Genomic DNA, 19,563 nt, shown 5'->3' with positions numbered 1-19,563 from the left:
CCAACGCCTCTCCCCGTCAGCTCCCAGGACGCTTACCTCCTCTCCGAGCACCCTTAGTAAGCTCAGTCCTCAGGCGTCCCTGCTGCCTCCGCTCCAAGGAGCTGGGGAGCCGACTGTCCCCGCGCCCGGCCCCGGGAGGACGACGAAGAGGACGTGCACGCGCGGCTCCCAGGAACCGGCCCTCCGCAGGCGGGCGGACGCCGACAACAGGGAGCAGCGGAGCCGCCCGGATCCTCGTCAGGCTCCAGAGAGCTCGGGACGCGAGACGAGACGCACAGAGGCCGCAGCAGGGCTACGCGCTAACACCACAATCCTGCCAGGCCGCGGGACAGGCGGCGCCTACACACTGCCGGAAGTCGCTACTTTGTCCCGCTCCGCCACAGGCCAAGCGGCTTCCGGCCTCCAGATTAGACGTCAGCGAGTAAGTCCCGCCCCTCCCACACACCCCCAGGGGGCAGGGGGACGGTGCGGAGTGAGGGCACCTGCCACCTACCGACCTACATTTGGGGAAGGGACCTGGGAGCTAGCTAGGGAGAGCTGAGAGTCTCAGTTAACTGAGAGGTTCTCGGTTTAACGGTTTTCCAGTGGGTAAAGTGCCACTTTGTTACTTACTGGCGGCAACCACGGCCTGGCATGTTTCTGAGCTGCAGAATTTGACATCCGCCCTTCCCCCGCCCGGGCCTATCGCAGGAGCAAAACCTGGGCACGGATTGTGCTTTCAAGAACACGAGCAGAAACCGACTGAAATTTTGGAGTGGAAATCCTTAAGGTGCTTCCAACTGCCTTTGCTTTGCTGCTTGGATCCAACGATCTGCATAAAATTAGGATCAGCGTCGCTTAAGAGGGGCTAGAGAAACGTCTCCAGCCCTTAAGAACCACGGCTGCTCTTGCAGAGACCAGGTTTGGTTCCCAGCACCCACGTGGCTGCTAATAACCTGTAACTTCAGTTTCAGTGGAGCCAGCGCTTTTTGGGGGGTCCAGCCCGAACCAGGTGCTTAAGCTCGCGCAGGGGCACACATGCACACATACAAATAATAAATCTTAAAACTGCTTGAGATACGTGGCCATCATAAATCAAGGAATGAGGGTGTTGAGGATCAGTACCTAGCCCCTTAGACATGAACCATTGGCACCCTTAAGCTCAAAGTGTTATGTATTTTATTCTTTGACAAAACCAAGGTAACTGATTAAACTTAGAAAGCTAGTTCACAATTGGGTGTTGCTGAGATTAGTAAAATAAAAACACCCCGAGCAGAGGCAAGGGCATTAAACGTTCCTGACGACATGCCAAACTATTTTGGAGACTGCAGCCAGAGCTTCTGAACAAGTAGGTTTAATGTATCTCTCGGGTAGCAAGAATCCGTATCTGCCTTTGTCTCGCAGTTCAATCGTAAATGAGTATTTGATGCCCAAATCATAGATCCAATCATCGGAACCTCCAGGAGCTAGGTCTAAAAGAAGACGAAAGAGAAGATTTTGAAATACATTTATTTCAACTCAACAACAACAAAACTTTTTTTTTTTTTAGAAATTAAAATAACTTTGCTTTCTTCTGATTAAGTTACCTAAATTTCTTATCCGAGAAAGTTGGGAACACTGGAAAGAAAACACGTTAAGAAAGAACACAAATGTTGCCCAGAACTCAACAATAGCCGGATCAAGAAATGATAAGTGTGTTTTATAATGCATGAATTTTCTGGCTTAATTTTTATTCCATAAAGTCAAACAGTGCCTACCTGCTATTTTGTAACATTTCTAGAGGTAATTATTATTGTTACATTTCCAAATGTATCGTTACTGAGTTTGAATCTACATCAGTAATTATTTTTTCATTTGTAATGATTTTATAGGACTGCGTTGTAAAGCCACATGAGAGAAATTTGAATAATTTTGTTGATGAGTAACTTAGTTTCTTTAGAATAAGCACCTTTGCTTATAAATCAACACTTATTATTTCAGAATGTTTGCTAGAGGTGTAATTATGTGTCTAAGGTTGTGTACCTTTAACAGTTACCACACTTGTTACCAAGTACTACTCAAAAGGATGGAACCTATTTCTCCTACCATAGTGCGAGTACACTTACTGCCAGCTCCTGCAATCATTGGCAAGAATCATGCATCCTGGCAATTTTCTGAGAAAAAAAATATGCAACTGGATTTCTTTATCAGAGAATTGCATGCTTTTATATATTTATTGGTCATCTTCACATTTTTCTGTCAATTTCCTTGCTTACTTTTTTACACATTTCATTTTATATATTGTTTATAAGAACGGCAATTAAAGTTACTACATCCATGTAACGTGTGAAGTTTTTCTCACTTAAGTTTCTAGCTTACGGTGGGGTTTTGTACTTTAATATTTGATCAATTTGGCATTTATTTCAGTGAAATATGTATTAATAATTCAGTTTAGTTTTGTGTTTGGTTGGTTGGTTTTTGTTTGTTTGTTTGTTTGAGACAGGGTTTCTCTGTGTAACACCTCTGGCTGTTCTGGAACTTACTTTGTAGACCAGTCTGGCCTCAGATTCACAGAGATTCCCCCTGTCTCTGCTACTCGGGTGCTGGGATTAAAGGTGTGTACCACCACCACCACCACCACCTAGCTTAATTAAATAATTCAACTGGCTTGAGTGTCTCCTTTATGAAATACCAGGTCTCCCTATATATTTGAATATCTTTCTGTGCCTATTATTTCCTTCTAATATCTGTCTCTTCCAGGCTGTTCTACACTATCCTAGTTATCCTATGCTTATAACATGCTTCAATGCCTCAGTAGGGCAAATTGTTCCTTATTACCCTTATTATTAGCATTTTACATATTATTTTAGCAAATGCCAAATTAACCAAGGTTCAGGCAGAAGCCTTACAGGCAGGTAGAGGTTAGCTAAAAAGGTCTGATGGTGACCAAACCAGTTCATACACATATCGTTTTCCTCATGGCTCTTTATTTTTCAAAAAAAAGTTCTTCCCCTTAAGTTCTCTTGAAAAGTTTCTCTTCAAAACTTCAAAGCTCTCTTTAAGATTTCTCCTCAAAAGTTCTCTCTAAAAGTTTTCCCTCTAAAAGCTCTGTCTTAAAGTTCCCTTTAGAAGTTCTCCTTAAAAATTCTTTAAATTTCTTCTTAAAAATTCTCATAGATTCCCATAAAGTTTCCAGTTTATATACCCACAGGCACAATTAGCAATTCTCTGACAATAGCAAGGATACCAAGCATGCATGTCTCTCAGAGTCAGAGGGCAGATAAAGTCTTAACAAAAACAAGGAGACGTGACTTGAAAAATGTCAAGACAAACTGAAGTCTCAGAGTGGACATGATTTGTAAAACATTCAGGCAGACTTAAGAGGTGGGGAAGAGTTAAATGGAGTAAGGAGCTACTTGAAATGATCCTGCATTTGATCAATCCTGTCCTTCTATATCATGCATGTGGCACTGTGTAGCTTGGCCAATGTGTAGGGCTCCGAACAATGGGATCAGGGGATGTCCCTAATGCTTTGTCTAGCACTTGAGAGCCTATTCCTCATACAGAATTGCCTTGCCCAGCCTTAATACAAGTTTAGGAGCTTAGCCTTACAACAGCTTGAGGCCTGCTGCTTTCTGAACAGAAACAGAGGACAAGTGGATTGGGGGTGGGAGCAGAGCAGAGGGGAAGTCAGGGAAGGGAATGAGAGTTGAGAAGGGAGGGATGTAAAATAAAGATAATGATAATAGTATAATAATAAACAATAATAATAAAGGTATGTGCTGAGATGGTGGAGGCTGCAGCTCTTATTGCTGACACCCCGGTGAGAAGGAATTTCCTTTCACTGGGATCTTTTTGAAAATATAAAGCACCCAGTATATATTCTATATATCAAGAGTATACGGCCAAATTTATAGCAACAGGTATTCTGGAGTCTGTATTTCTTGCAGACTTTGCAAGGCAAGTTTTCTCTATCAGAAGTCAATTCTGGTGAGTTGATACCTAGAATATTAATTGCTACTTCTGTAATAAATGATAAAAGCTCTCAGCACCAAATGTACTTCAAAATCATATTCATAAAATTAATCAAATATACAAATCAATTTAGGAAAATGTTATGGTATATTATTTTAAGGTGTGTTACATTTGTTTATGCTAAGGAACATTTGTTTCATGATGCAAAGATATGCTGCATTCTTTTTTGTTGTATTTGTTTAACTCTGTGAAGCTGTGTTACTTTGCCTGTCTAAAACACCTGATTGGTCTAATAAAGAGCTGAATGGCCAATAGCAATGCAGGAGAAAATAGGTGGGGCTGGAAGACAGAGAGAATAAATAGAAGGAGAAACCTGAGAGGAGAGGTCAAGGAATGAGAAAAGGAGGAGAGAAGGACATCAGGGGCCAGCTATCCAGCTAGCCACGGAGAAAGAAGTAAAGAAAGGTATACAGAAATAGAGAAAGATAAAAAGCCCAGAGGCAAAAGATAGATGGGATAGTTTTTAAAAAGCTAGCTAAAAACAATCCAAGCTAAAGCCAGGCATTTATATGTAATAATTATGTCTCATGTTTATTTATTTGGAAGCTGGGTGGTGGATCTCCCAAAAGAGCAAAAAGCAAAACAGAAAAAAAAAAAAAAAATCAACAGGAAAGTTTCAATATTCGTTCCCCATCACAAAGCATGTAGGCTTCTTTCAAAATTTTTTAAGTGTTCACAGAATTGCATCAACTATACAAATCAATTTAGGTAAATTTTAATAGTATTTTCCTATTGCCAAAAACATGAAGAATTCTCCTGTTATTCGTCTTCCAGTAAAAGTTTTAGATTTTCTTGTAGGTGCCACAGATTTATTGTGTGTTTATATATACACGAATACATACACACATTTAACAACCCATATGTATGTGTATGAAAACACACATACATATTCATAAAGGTTGTGGCAGGTAGTCGGATCTATTCTCTCTCTCTCTCTCTCTCTCTCTCTCTCTCTCTCTCTCTCTCTCTCTCTGTGTGTGTGTGTGTGTGTGTGTGTGTGTGTGTGTGTGTGTGTGTTTGAGACAGGTCTAACTATATAGCCCAGGCTGGCTGAAACTCACTCTATAATTCAAGTTCAACTCAAGCTAGTGATCTTCCTGACTTAGCCCCCACCCACAAGTGTTGAGATTGCAGGGGTATGCCTCCATGCCTTCTTTTATTTTCTGCCTGGTTACTTCTACATATATGCAATGTACTCTGAATGTATTTAGTGCCTCATGAACCACCTTACAACTATGTTACTAATAGTTTTGACTGATTTCCTAAAGTTTTCCAATTAAGAAATTATATAATGTGCCTCTGTCTGTCTGTGCTTGGATTGCTTGTGAGGTGTGTTTACTGAAGCATTACTTATACTTTTGAGACACAGTTTCATGTAGCCCAGGCTGGCTTCCAACTCTCCATATAACCCAGGATGTCCCTGAACTCTTGGTCTTCCTGCTTCACCTCCTGAGTGCTGGTATTAAACATGGTTTGTGCACAATTTTCAGTATTTTTAAATACCCACGTGCAGTGGATTTTTCAGTCATCCATAAGTATTTCTGATAATTATGATCAACAAATACCTAACATTTATGGTTCCAGCTTTTATCTTGTGCTTACACACGAGAGAGAGAGAGAGAGAGAGAGAGAGAGAGAGAGAGAGAGAGAGAGAGATGCATCCTGAGTGAATGAGTGTGTGAAGATGGTCTATGTCAGAAAAGGCATCCATGGTCCAATGACTCCAAAGGACAGAGGTTTGTCAGACAACCCCAGAGATGACTGAAGACAAAGGAAAAGCTTGGACTTCCTGCTAATGATACCTAAGGGGGTATTGAAAAGAATTTGGATGTAACTTGTTATAGCCTTGTGTCAATCATGTTTATTAAGTAAGATCCTGGGCTTTCATAATATTGTCTCAAAATCTTTTTCATGCCTTTATACAACGTATTACACTATCAGCTACTTAATAGTTCTCCAAGGACTGCCTTGCCAGGCCACATTAGCCAAGTAACTCCTCTCAGCTACAATAATTCTCAAATCTAAAAGTCCATTTTATTTTCTTGAAATCACAAAGGGAAATTGTGTCCATTTGTTTCCATCAGGAGTTGGCAAGACATTTTTTTTTTCTGAAAAAGATAGGATAGGAAATAGTTTGTTTTGTGAACCATCTGGTCTCTGCTGCAATTATCTTGGCTGTCATAAAAGCTGCCATAGATAATATGCAAATGAATGAACACGACTGTGTTCCATAAAACTATTCACAGAAACAAATATGAATTTCATATAATTTTGATGTGTCAAAATTTAATTATTTTCATGTTTTTTTCAAACATTTAAAAAAATAGGAAAACCATTCTTAGTCCCAAGGCTATGAAAAATGTTGTGACCTAACAAAAAAAAAATATATGTGACCTAGGCTTGGTCATTGAGTTATAGTTGGCTGACATTTGTTTACATGTTTGTTTTTCATACTCCTAGATACAACATTCCAGCAGTGTGCTCCAGGGTTTCAGCTTCCCTGACCAATCACCCATGCTGGAATGGGCTTTCTGTGATGTTTCCTTTGGGTCATTTATGCCCCTATTAGTAACCCCTCATCCATATTTCTGTAAGCAATCCGCAAACTCTTTGGTTCCCCAGACTTTGGTGTGTTGTCAGTTCCCCTGTCTAGAGTGAGTAGACTTCTGTTCCTATCTCCCCAGGAATTGTGCCACATGACACCATCTATCCTTCAGACTCAGAAGAACAGAATCAATATTTTGCTGCCCGTGCAAGGATTTCTCAATAAGTATCTCTCAGTAGAAGTGGGTCAGAAACATTTGTTGAATTTGCCACACTCAGGCTCTCACTAGGAGCAGGAAATAGGCTGTCACTTAAAAGGCATGCATGGTAAATGGTTATCTTTTGATTTACATCCCACACAATAGCTGTGGGCATCTTACACTTTTTTTTTTTTTTTGACCCTGTAGGCCTTTTCTTCTTCTTTACATAATTAGTGTGATTACTAGTTAGATAACCTCTGCTCTGTAGTGCTAAGCTTCATGTCTTAAATACCACTTTGGCTTCTTTTGTTGTCTAAACTAAATGGATGCCTCTGTTGTGCCTCATGGTTTAAGCTCTCAAGAAGGAACACTGTACTGCGTTTGGCCCTCAGGACCTGTATGCTTGTCCAGAGCACCTAAGGCCATGGGTGTCATTCCCAACACTGCAAATAGAATGCAGAGGGGGAATAGAAAGAAGTGGAGGAGAAGGAAGAAAAGAAGGGGTGAAGAGAAGAGGAGGAATACTTACATAAACTTTCTGAGCCACTGCCATATGTATACCTGCTGTTTTTATTAATAATTTCAATCGCATGAGCTGCTTCACTGGCCACTAGAGACTAGAAGCAATAGGAGAGAGGTGTTGGTCAATTTGAAGCTTTGAAACAGGAGAGATTGAACTTTCTAAACAAACATAATCATAATCACATGAATTGAATATATATATATATATATATATATATATATATATATATATATATATGCATATATGCATCCTGGGTTTATCGTAAATTAAAAAGAATACATTAACTTAAAAAAAGTTTTGCCCCCATGGCAATCACAACTCAGTGGCTTAAGGAAAAAATATCTCTGCCTGCCAATATATGGAATGCTTTCTTTAATTTGCATTTTAAAAACCTGCCATAGCTTTTCAGGAATTAATTTATTATGTAAAATGAACTAGATATTTATAATACTGGGAACTATCCCATTCCTAGACAAAATTTTCACCAGACTTTAAATTCCACTTCTCTAAAGTACACACATGTTCCTACTTATATGCACAATTTGCTTCTCACAAACTCGATTGTGTGTTTGTCTAACAACTTCTAAAGACTCATCAAATGAAGGACCACACCCCTGATATGAAGCAGTTTCCACTACATGTGATTCCCAACTCTTAGAAATAGTTTCTGGGACCTAGCGGGATGGCTCAGTGGTTAAGAGCATTGGCTGCTCTTCCAGAGGTCCTGAGTTTCAATTCCCAGCAACCACATGGTGGCTCACAACCATCTGTAATGAGATCTGGTGCCCTTTTCTGGCCTTCAGGTAGAACACTGTACATATAATAAGTAAATAAATCTTAAAAAAAGCAAAGAAAAGATTTCTGAAATTCCCACTTAACACTTATTTTTTCTAAAATTGGAGCTAGCATCATGGTACTATCAGTTGCTTGAGGACCCAGAGAAATATCTGGGGTTGTTTTGTTATGCCAGTATTTTTTGTGCCCCCCCCCCGCAAAATATGGTTTTAGGAGCCAATGGGATGGCTCTATGGGAAAGTAAAGGTGCTTGTTGCCAAGCCTGACAACCTGAGTTCAGTCCCTGGGGCCCACCATCTCCTCTGCATAGAAGTCCTCCCTTGCCCATAGAAATTCCTCTGTACCTGGTTGCAATGGTGTCTTGATATCAGTAAACTTTATTATTCTTGTTTCTTTACCCCTTAATGAACAATGCATTCGTCAAGAATGGGGCTCATTTTGTCCTCTTATTTTCTTGGCATTCCAGGCAGCAGTGACTTCTGTCATTGTTGAGCTCGTGTTGTAATGGAGATGCGTCATCTATGAATACAGCTGTCTGTGACACTCCCTATGGACTAGCTCTCTAACCATATGGAGTTATCCTTAATTGCAGGACTTACCTAATGCTTCTTTGAATGTTGACAGAATATAGAGTTTTACCCATAATAAGTAGTTGTTCTGATAACAACCACCAAATAAGGCAAAATCAAACCAGCTGTATATCTAAATCATGGTAAATATCCTTTGATTTCCCTATACACAGTGCTAATAAGTAAACTAACAAAAATAAATAATAAAATGATAGACATTTCTTTAAAATGTTTCCTTTGAGAATTAAAAAAAAAACAAATAGCAAGCATGTTTTTGTTTCAAACAAGATATTTTCAGAAAATGCAAAAAAAAAAAAAGTATTTGTCATAAGTCCTACCTACCCAGGCATATAAACATGGCCTACCTAATGCAGGTAGACTTTACTCTATTAAGAGAGCCAGGGAACAAAATGCAACAAGCACAGTCTACTAAAGAGAGATTGGCCTTTGCCCATGCCAGGCACCTCCTCTGTCTGCAAAGCACCCGGGACAAGGGCTTGCCTGAGTCTGGGTATAAGTCACTGAGACTCCTTCATGCTTTACTGTCAATCCCAACAGAGCACCTGGGACTGAAAAGTCGTAAGAAAGTAGCAGACTATGTGGGCCTTCATTGAATGTCCTGTTTTGTCCACTACATTCCAAACAGGTCTGCCTGGGTGTAGACACTGCTGGTTCTTGGATAGCACCAACCCTTGGGAGTTGAAAAGGGCAGTATGTAAATAGTTCTCACTGCTGGCACCCCAATGAGTGAGGGGCTAGGAGTTAACTAGAGGCAAGTTGTCCTTCTGGCGTCCAAGTTAGTGACCACCAAGTAAGTCAAGGGCAACAGCTCCCTCCCGGCCTCTGCACAGTTTATCTAACATAGGGAAGCCATTCCCTGGGAATGAAGCTCCTGTCCCCAGCTTAACAGCAATTCTTGGAATTCTCCTAGTGACCCAAGCTGATTCCTGGCAGAGTTAGGGGATAGAGAAAAACACCTACCTATTCTTCCCTGAAGGAAAACGGTTTTCCTTCCATTTTGATTCTTGGACAGAATATTGTTTTATTTCTAAATGCTTATACTACAGTCAATAAGTAGTGCTTACCAGTTCCTCATGGTCCCTGCTTTTGCTTCTGTTATAGGAATAGGGGAACAGAATTTGCTGGGAGTATGAGTGCATGCTGATGTAAGCTTTGATGTGGTTGATATTGCTTCTCAGGAAGTTGGCCACTGCCTTCACCTCCGGCTCTGACTCCGGATAGAGTCCACAGTAGGTTTCAGAGCAGGAGAAACTCGATGCACCTTCCTCTGTAGTCAAATGGTTAGGGTGAGTTATTAGAAGTTGTGTGTCCCTCTGTGCCTTGCGCCTCACCTCAGATCTATAGTCTATCAATGCGGAAAAATGACAAAGGAAGGCCCTTTGTATAAAGAATGCATTCCTGATGTTCAGTAAATGCCATCTGGGTTTCTTTTGAAGTCAAACATTTACAGCAGGCTTGCTAAGGCCGTCCTAGGTGGGTCTCCCTTACCAGGAAGGTTCCAGCTGTTACTTGTTCCCAAACTTTTGGTTAAATGAAGAAAAATAAACTAAATTTTCTTAGTTGCTATATATGAACTTTTCTGATCTTAACAGCTCAAAAATCAATATAATTCATCAAAAAGTCTCCAGATCTGTTTACAGTTAGATATGTGGGTTATGACTGTTGTTTTTGGTACCAGACTAAGATTTATTAATTCATTTAAGAGGTCATAGTATGTGTCCCTTTGTATGGTAGCCTGCTATGATGGCTATCCTTGGTTGTCAACTTGACTACAGCTAAAACCCAAGGGGCAGGTGAGGGACTGCTTGTGAGGGACTTTTCTTAATTGAATTATTTGAAGTGGTATATATATATATATATATATATATATATATATATATATATCTTCTTTTTTTCATTCTATCAGTTACATGCCTTTAGAGAATCCTGACTAATACATCCATCTTTCAGTATTTCTCCTTATGTCCCTAATTCACAGGAGTGGAACTTCAGAGAGCCACATTTTACCCAAGGCATGTGTATATACTTTCAATATGGCAGAGGATTGAAGCTCTTTGTATAATTTAGGGGCATGTTTGTAGTTTCTTACAGGGTCATGCTGTGTGGTCCAGTCTGGCCTTGAACCCTGTCACTGCCTGCCTCAGCTCAGAAGTGCTGGAACAACAGATGGACACCATCATTCCTGGCCCATAGCTGTTTTTTAACTCTAGCATTATGAACTGTAACATTGGGTACATTGGGAAGAAAGGGTGAACTTGTATCTGCCTCCCTGGGAGCATACTGTTTTCATGACCCAAGTCCATGTTCACTGAGCACCTCAGTTCATTCAAACCAAAGGATGGCAAATTCCCACTGTGTCTGTCTTTGTATCATTTTTTATATTTTTATTATTTATTAGTATTTCATGTTATTCATGAAATGATGAACTTGTTAAGAAAGGCAATATCTGAACACAAAGGTAAAAATTTAAAACACTACAAAAATAAACATTTACCCGGACAATTTAAAATGAGAGGGTATCCCATACCCTAGTCTTTGGTGTCCTGATGATGAACATGACATGTTAAAGCAAGACCTCTGGTAAATTCTTTGTTAGTCTGAGATGGTATTTTTTTTTTAAATTTAGAAACTAAGAAGAGACCTTTAAAAACTGAAGCTTGTTGAGTCCTCAGCCTTAAGTGGACCATTTATGTCAATTCCTGCAAGGAATGGGAAGTACTGCAAAAGAGGCAGGAGAAAGAATTTAAGAGCCAAAGGATTCTGAGGAGAGCTCTGAAACACTGCCTTTTGAACATGACAGGAACTCACAGCAACCATGGTTGGCTGTACATACTTGAACAAGATCAAACCAGTCACAACTATCATGGATGCATCCAGAACTCACCGGTCCCATTTCCTAACTGAAGAGCCATTTGCAATTGACAGTTGCAGGGAAAGGTTGCCATTTTTCTTTGTGGGTGTGGTCAGTGGTAGGTTCCCTATCCTCGTGCAGGAGGCACTAATTGGACCAGTGAACTAGGAGGAGGAAGAGGAAAGGAGAAGAAGCAGGGAGGGAAGGGGAGAGGCAGGGATAACTAAAACAGGAGAAGCACATGTTTAGGGCAGTTTGGGGAGAGTGAGAAGAGGAGTTTAAGATAGAGATAGTCAAGATACATTGTCTATATGTGGAAGGTTATCAAAGAAGAAATAAAAATTAACTGGCTCGATTTCCTTATTTAAAGATGAGCCAACAGTAGGAGGGAGTGGTTTGCTGGCTCCAGTCAGCAGTCATAGCACTACATTTACTTCAGATGCTCGCTATTAGACTCTTCCTAATTCAGACACACCTCCCTGACGTTACTTTGAATTCATGAACGTCTCTCACCATTTTCATGAAGAAATGCATGAAGCAAATGCTTACCACACCAGTGTTTGGAAGCGAAGTTCCTGTTCAGGTCTGTGCCCACACATCGGTTGTTCTTGTAGACAGAACGGTTCTTTCTCCACATTCGGTTCTAAAGGAAGCAGATGGGGACAGGTTATCAAGCTGGACCATCCTGTCTTGGCCATGGTCCTCTCACACAGCCCCACCTCCATCCAAGTCCCAGTCACAGTCACTTGAACTGCTGGCTTGAGCCAAGTAAAAATGATATCTCATGGATTTTGACAGCTACAAGTATGGAAACTCATTGGTTTCCACTAAGCTGCTCACTGCCCTTCTTTTTTAGCCCCACCTCCTTTAAATTAATTTCACAGGCAATTTTGAACTCTTCAAAGAAAAGTAAAATAGCTTATATCTCAGCTCAAAACTATGAGCTCTGCATTTCAGTGATCTCTCTGCACTGTGCCTTTTTGGTTTGGATATATTGGCTGGTTGGTTGTTTGGTTGGTTGGTTGGCTGGCTGGTTCGGTTGGTTGGTTGGTTGGTTGGTTGGTTGGGGCAGGGTCTTGCACTACAGCCCAGGCTGTCCTACAGAGCATGATTTAGTTGAAGCTGACCTAAAACTCCCAGCAATACTCCTGCCTCAGATTCCTAGCTGCTGGGATTACAGACATAAGTCACCACTACAACAATGAGTTTTTATTTTTCAAGAGTTTCTTTCTTTTTGAGATACACAATGAAGTGTTTATTAATAAAACGATGGCACAGTGTCTTGGATTCTCTTTAAAACAGTAAAGTAGAAGGCAGAAGAGGACATAAATGAAACACAGTGGTCCTTGAGCTGGGGGGTGGTTTGATCTGAAACATTCCCCATCTGTTGCAGGCTTGGCTGTCAGCTTACAGCATGATTGGGAGGGAGCGGAAGTGGATTCTATCAGAAGAAACTGAGCTCACTGCAGAATGTGTCCTTGTAGGAGACATTGGCTCACCATCCTACCTCACCCTCCCCACCAGCCCAGTCTCACTCCTGGCTTCCCATCCTTCATTACAGAAACGGTTTTGTTTCACCATGCGCCCCTGTCATGACCTCCTGTCTCAGTATCATTGGCTGAAGTTTCTGATGCTCTGGATCAAACCAACCTTTCTTCCTTCTGAGCTCTTACTCTCGGACATTTTGTCAGAGCATCAGAAAGCCGATAGTCACCACTGAGGCTGTAGACAGATGTCTAGGGGGTATGCAATCACATCTGTTGTTATGGATGTTTGACATTTCTTTAATTGAATACTTTTTTCATAACAAAACTGTGTCACCAAGGTCCAGGATTGCATGAACAATTCACCCTGAATCTCTGTATACCCCAAACGGGTATATTTGCTTCCATGGCTTTCACTCACCGTTTTCCATGTGTAGTCGTAGCCATCCACATTCATCACTGGCATAATGTAGAAATCCACGTGCCTCAGAAGACTGGTATACATCTTTTCCTTCCCATAGAACTGGGTTACCTGCACATTAAACCAGGTATGTTTACTGTCTCATTTCAGGTCCTTCTAAGCTTGGCCTTGGTCTTAAATGAGTTTTCCTTTCTTCCTAAGAAGTTGTTTTGAGCCGGGCGTTGGTGGCCCGCGCCTTTAATCCCAGCCCTCTGGAGGCAGAGGCAGGTGGATCTCTGTGAGTTCGAGGCCAGCCTGGTCTCCAGAGGAAGTGCCAGGATAGGCTCCAAAGCTACACAGAGAAACCCTGTCTCGAAAAACAACAGCAAAAAGAAGTTGTTTTGATATGCATACTTAGTTTGCAAGAAGAGTAACAGTTTCTTTTCCTTTTTTTTTAAAAAAAATCATTATGTCTTAGGTAAACTTATCTTCAAGTACTAATGAAACTGTAAACAAATACAAATAATTGTAACGCGCATCTCCAGCTGTAGCAAGTCCCGCCACCCCTTTATTGTTTTCAAAGGACTTGAAACTTTTTCATTGGGATTTGCCTGCTTTCCCTTTGTTTTTCTGCTCTTGCCCTCATATTCTGCTCTTTACACTGTGATGTGCCTTTGTATTCTGTGTATTGCAGACGATTTCTCCTTGCCTCACTGACACATTACCCCCGCATAGTATCTGCTGCCTGCCTTCGTCTCCCTCAATAACTAAGATCTGTATGGCAATCACAACTCCTGAAATTTCAAAGCACCTTGTTGTGAATACCAGTTCCTTAAAGTGGCTGAATTTAGGGTACTCTGATGCCACATGGGTCAACAAAAACCTTCCTATTTAACAATGATAGAAATATAGAACCACCCATTTCTTAGTTCTCCTTCAAACAGCAAGAAAGGACACTCTTTAAAGTCATAAAGCTTACAACAAAGATTTTTTTTAAAACCCAGTATAGTTCAGTTTTTTTTTCAATAATCCACAGTAACTAGAGTTCTTCCTAATCTTGTTTTAGACCAGTGGTTCTCAATACATGGGTTGCAACCCCTTTGGGGTGGGGGTGGGGGTGGTGTCAAACAACCCTTTCAGAAGAGTTGCTTGAGACCATCAGAAAACACAAATATTTGCATTATGATTCATAACAGTAGCAAGTTACAGTTATGAAGTAGCAACAAAAAATTTTATGGAGATGTACTAAAGGGTCGCAGCATTAGGAAGGTTGAGAGCCACTGTTTTAGACCCGAACTTAGTTAAATGATTATCCAATAGCCCTTAGAACTTGCCATAGAATTTGTTTCCAGTTCCTTTCCCTCGCATGTTGTCCCATGGCTTTAAGATCACTGGCAGTCTGAGTAGGTATCTGCTCTGCATTGCTGAGACTCATCTTCTGGCCCTCACTCCCCCCTTTGCTGTCTCACAGCCAGCTTAGAAGTACAGCTTTCGGCACAGTCCAAGGACATCCACAGAGTTCACTCCAAAATGATCAAAAATACAGCCAGAATGTTCTTTGAAGTCCTCTAGCTGGTTAAATCACTCGCCTAGAAAGCTTTGGTTTAAAATTTTCATACAGCAGTAGTATTGATACATTTTAGTTTGGATATTAGCTTAGAATTGGTTATTGTCTTAAAGACACATCAAAAGCTATTGATAAGAAACAGGCTTTTCTCATTATTAACTTTTACAAGTTTCTTTTAAATCCTACTAAAGGGCTGGAAGGATGGCTCAGTGCTTCAGACCATATACCAGCATCTGATGCCAGCATCCACATTAGGTGGGTCACAGCTACCACAACTCCAGCCTCCGGAGGATCCGGCGCTTCTGACCTCCATGGGCGCCTGTGCACATGTTAATACACACACACACACACACACACACACACACACACACACACACAGAGAGAGAGAGAGAGAGAGAGAGAGCTACCAGCATTTAATAAAAGGCAGTCAAGTGAGAACACTGATAACTTATCTAGTCCCAAGTTGTCATTCCTAAACATATGCACATATGTGCAACACTAAATGAACTCAGCAGGTTGTGTGTGTATGTGTGAGACAATAATGATTAAAGAACAAAAGCCTGTGAAGTTGAGGAGGAGTAGGGGAGGAGACACAGAAGGAGTTGGAAAATGATGCCAATACAACTCATATATGAAAACTTATAAACACAGTAGATCTACATAATTGTGCTGAGCAATTACATCAACACCCTCACACACACACTTCCTATGCGTTTATCTCTGTAGGAAGGAGAATTCAGAAGCATAATAGTTGTCAGAAGTAAAACACTTATATATTAATCACTGCTGCCAGGTTGATTTCTATGGAAGAGTCAACGAGTACAGGAGTGAGTTGCTGGAGAAAGCACCGAGTGAAGTGTGGTGCTCAGTGTGTATTTACTGGGCTACTGTGATGACCAGACCATGAGCTGGGGCTCAGCTGTGCTGATGCAGACATGAACACACCAGTCTCAGCTTCTGCAGAAATAGAAGGGATCCCGTGGGGCCTCCCGAGAATTAGTGAGAAGCAAAGAGACGGGCATGACTGCTCCTGGGCTTCTCAAAGTGAATTAATACCTTTACTGGACTGTATGGGTTTTACAATATTTATTAAGGCCTAGGAGAAAGCAAAAGTCTTAAGAGCTAAGGTGTCGATTCCCCTTTGACTCTAGTGACTTTTAAAAGTGGAATCTGCCCAGGCAAAACATGTTTTGAACCTAGGGCTATTGGAATATTTAACCACTGAGTTACAGCCTCAACCCCACTCAAACTATTTGAAAGTACTCAAACTGACTTTTCCTCCTGCAGAGGTTTGAAGTATTTCAAGAGTCAGTGACCTGGGTTTGTTTTAGGCAGACCAGGTTGGAATGTCCCACTCACTCAGTGGGAATCACTGATATGATTATTGACTCAAGTAAAAAAGTATCAAATACTCTTAAGATGAAATACTTGATGGTAAAATCATCAAGCCACAGTTTGTTCCCCATCTTTCCAGAGTCTAGGTTCTCATGGACAACTTATGAATATTTCTGAGCTGGAACCAGTCTCATTTGGTTCAGATAGGTTCAATGGTCAGTGGAAACTGTTCAGTAGGCTCAGGGATGCTGCAGTGCTGCTGGGTAACAGTATCCTTAGAAGCTCTTTGAAATCCAGGAAGTTCTAAAAGGAGAGTTATTGTGAAGACTCAAGTAGGGCTGGAGAGATGGCTCAGAGGTTAGAAGCAATGATCTTCCAGAGGTCCTGAGTTCAATTCCCAGCAACCATATGGTGGCCCACAACCATCTATAATGAGATCTGGTGCCCTCTTCTGGCCTGCAGGTGTACATGCAGCAGAACTCTGTATAAATAATAAATCTTTAAAAAAAAGAAGAGAGGAAGAGGAAGAAGATGAGGGAGGAGGAGGAGGAGGAGGAGGAGGAGGAGGAGGAGGAGGAGGAGGAGGAGGACTCAGGAAGCTGAGTGATGGTGGCACACACCTTTAATCCTAGCATTTTGATAACTCAGGCGTCTCAGGAAAAGCCTGAAACTGATCAGACACACAAGGTCCCTTGGAATCTTGATTCCAAGAATCAAGGATTTCTGGAGAGACAGAAAACAGATGAACTACCTGGATGACGATCAGACTAGACAAACTGCCCACAAGAAACACTCTTCAACCTGCAGAGCTGCACAGTGAGAACTATGGTTCCAGCTTGCATGAGCTGTCAGCTGTGCTGGGGTGGGCTTTCAGTGCTAACAGTTGCCTTTGTGTCATTCCTGTTTCTGGAAGTAACCCTTTACCCACAGTCCCATAAGTAGCCCCACTGAACTCACTGGTTCTTGAGCAGTGTCCGTACATTGGTCTGTGGTTGCTTCGATTTCTGGATTGTATAGACATTTATTCACATCTCCCCAGGAACAGTTGTCCCTGAGATGCCTAACAAACTCAAATTTATTGGAGAAGGGAACATGTATTGCAGGTGACAGTGGTTAGGAGTGTCACATTTGTTAGGACCCAGTGCAGGTAGAAATAGCTTTACATTTGATGAGTTCCATTTGTTTAGAGAGATCTAATCAGTGATGCCTTAATGTGTTGACTGATCTATTTCATGTTACAGTCTTTGTGAAATAATGTTATCAGAAGGGTATGCATTTTGAATTTTCTAGTACATGGCTCCTTGTATTAATCAAAATGGACAGTACACATGCCCATTTTGTAGGACTTGAAGCATGATCTTACTGTTTTTATTCATTGTGGAGGCTTATAGCCTTCCTACTTATCATTTTTATGGCATACTCTTTGTCTTATATATGGCTTTTTCTTAATGCCAATCCCTTCTTCAAGGACAGACTTCTTTATTATGACACATGCAAAAGCATTATCTGACCTGTAAGTGTGGGCCCCATGTTCAGTTCCCAAGGGTGGGATGTGGCAAAAGATGTCCAGAAAGTTCAAACCAAAATGATGATTGATGATGATGATGAGGGCCAAACAGATAATTGCTTCAAGTATTTTTTTCTACTTTAGGAAGCTTATTGCGTAATAGAATATTGTTTCTTAATCATCATTCAGGGTGAACACTGAATTTTTACAAGCTTCACTTGTGAAACTTGAACCAAGAATTCTAGAATGTGACGTGGGAAAATGCAGCTGAATCATAACACAGTTGAAACACTGGCCTATGCGAAGTACTTACGTAGCCTATGAACCACAAGCAGAAAGCAGGTGAGATCCACTCTCTGGCATGAATTCCACAGTCGATCCATATGGTATTTTTGGTTGTTTTTTTCTCTCCTGAAACCTGCACAACACAAATAAATAAATAATAAACAAACACTCTATCCCCACCCTGTCTTTTCTTTTACTCCATCCTTTCAATGGACTTTTGTTCTCTGTGTTACTCGGAAAGTTCTCAGAGCAAATTCAAAAGCTGGCGAGATGAAGGGTGGTTGCTTAGGTTTGATGCATGTGTGAATTGGGAATGAAGATGAAGCCAGGATTCCTGCCCCTGCACAACTTAGGCATGAGATGGAAAGAGGAGAGGAGACTGTTCTTTTAAGTATGTCTTTACTTCTCAGGGGCAAGTGCTACTTGCTGTGGGCAGTAGCACTTGCTACTGCAGTAAGGATAGAGACTTTGGGAATACAAACGCTCTCAAAATTTCCCTATGGAGTACACTTTTTAAGCATATACTCTTTCACCCCCCAAAGGATAAGCATATTACCAGTTGGTTCATAAAACTGATCCTATTAGACTGGGGACAGGGCCTTTCATGTGACATACAGGGGTGGAGGGCTAGTGCAATGTGTCAACTCTGTGGAGCAAGGAGAATCAGTTTTTACACAGTGACAACCTTTGACATTTTTAGACCGATTCTCAAGGTCAATCCCAGCACGGATGGAGGCAACTGATGGATGTTGAGGGCGAGAGAATAGGTTTTCTTCAGGAATGAGGCCCCTGAAAATCTATCATTCTCCAGTAGTTGGTCCTGTGTCCACGCACATATAGGCAGCACTAAGTGACACACACACACACACACACACACACACAGAGAGAGAGAGAGAGAGAGAGAGAGAGAGAGAGAATGAAGCTAAGAGGGAAGGGAGAAATATAGGGAGAATTGAAAGAGAGGGAGGGGTGGATTTGACCAAAACATGTTATATGCATGCATGAAATAATCAATGAAAAAGAATTCTCAAGAACATTTCCAAAATCAGTCATAACTTATTTGATCTAAAATGTTTTTCCTTATTTTTCTTTTATGTGTGTGGGTTTTTCCTGCATGCATGTCTGTTCCATGTGTGTGTGTGTGGTACTATCAGAGGCCACAAGAGGATCTTGAATCCCCTGGGTTGGGAGTTGCAGATGGATGTGAGCCACTGTGTGGGTGCTGTGAACCCAATCTGGGTCCTCTGAGTCAACAACACAGACCCACACATTTATTTGAGTCCTTAAAATTAGTTACAAAAATAAATTCAGGACAGAGAAAAAGGGAGAAGAAATATAAATTCAAACAAATATGTAGAGTAACCAAAAAACAAGAAGAAAAGCGAGTGAATATTGTCATTTGCTGGGAAGGTTTCTGTGCTGCCTGGTCTTTTGTCAACTTGACACACAAACTAAAGTTATCCGAAAGGAGGGAACATAGATTGAGAAA

General features: G+C 41.1%; 2 protein-coding genes across 6 annotated transcripts in view; both read right to left on the bottom strand.

Moving 5' to 3' along the window:
• The window catches only part of Zc3h13 (zinc finger CCCH-type containing 13), a 65,270-nt gene extending 64,912 nt beyond the window's left edge, over nt 1–358 (bottom strand). For all 4 annotated transcript variants that reach the window (XM_027390126.2, XM_027390128.2, XM_027390127.2 and 1 more), the window contains exon 1: nt 37–358. The gene's annotated coding sequence lies outside the window, so the exon portion shown is untranslated. The remainder of the gene's footprint in view (nt 1–36) is intronic.
• Nucleotides 359–1,228: 870 nt separating this feature from the next.
• Cpb2 (carboxypeptidase B2) overlaps nt 1,229–19,563 on the bottom strand; it is a 38,972-nt gene continuing 20,637 nt past the window's right edge. Inside the window, exons 6-11 of one of the 2 annotated variants that reach the window (XM_027390130.2) lie at nt 18,103–18,207; nt 13,402–13,512; nt 12,046–12,139; nt 9,710–9,912; nt 7,267–7,354; nt 1,229–1,451 (exon numbers count right to left, since the gene is read on the bottom strand). In XM_027390130.2, the coding sequence (XP_027245931.1) occupies nt 1,267–1,451; nt 7,267–7,354; nt 9,710–9,912; nt 12,046–12,139; nt 13,402–13,512; nt 18,103–18,207 (786 nt within the window). In that variant the 3' untranslated portion in view covers nt 1,229–1,266. The remainder of the gene's footprint in view (nt 1,452–7,266; nt 7,355–9,709; nt 9,913–12,045; nt 12,140–13,401; nt 13,513–18,102; nt 18,208–19,563) is intronic. The other variant, XM_035452192.1, reaches the window with a different exon arrangement.

The sequence above is a fragment of the Cricetulus griseus genome, assembly GCF_003668045.3.
Source record: "Cricetulus griseus strain 17A/GY chromosome 1 unlocalized genomic scaffold, alternate assembly CriGri-PICRH-1.0 chr1_1, whole genome shotgun sequence".
NCBI classification, from domain to species: Eukaryota; Metazoa; Chordata; class Mammalia; order Rodentia; family Cricetidae; genus Cricetulus; species Cricetulus griseus.
The sequence above is the reverse complement of the archived record's forward strand: the minus strand, read 5'-3'. Positions and strand labels throughout refer to the sequence as shown.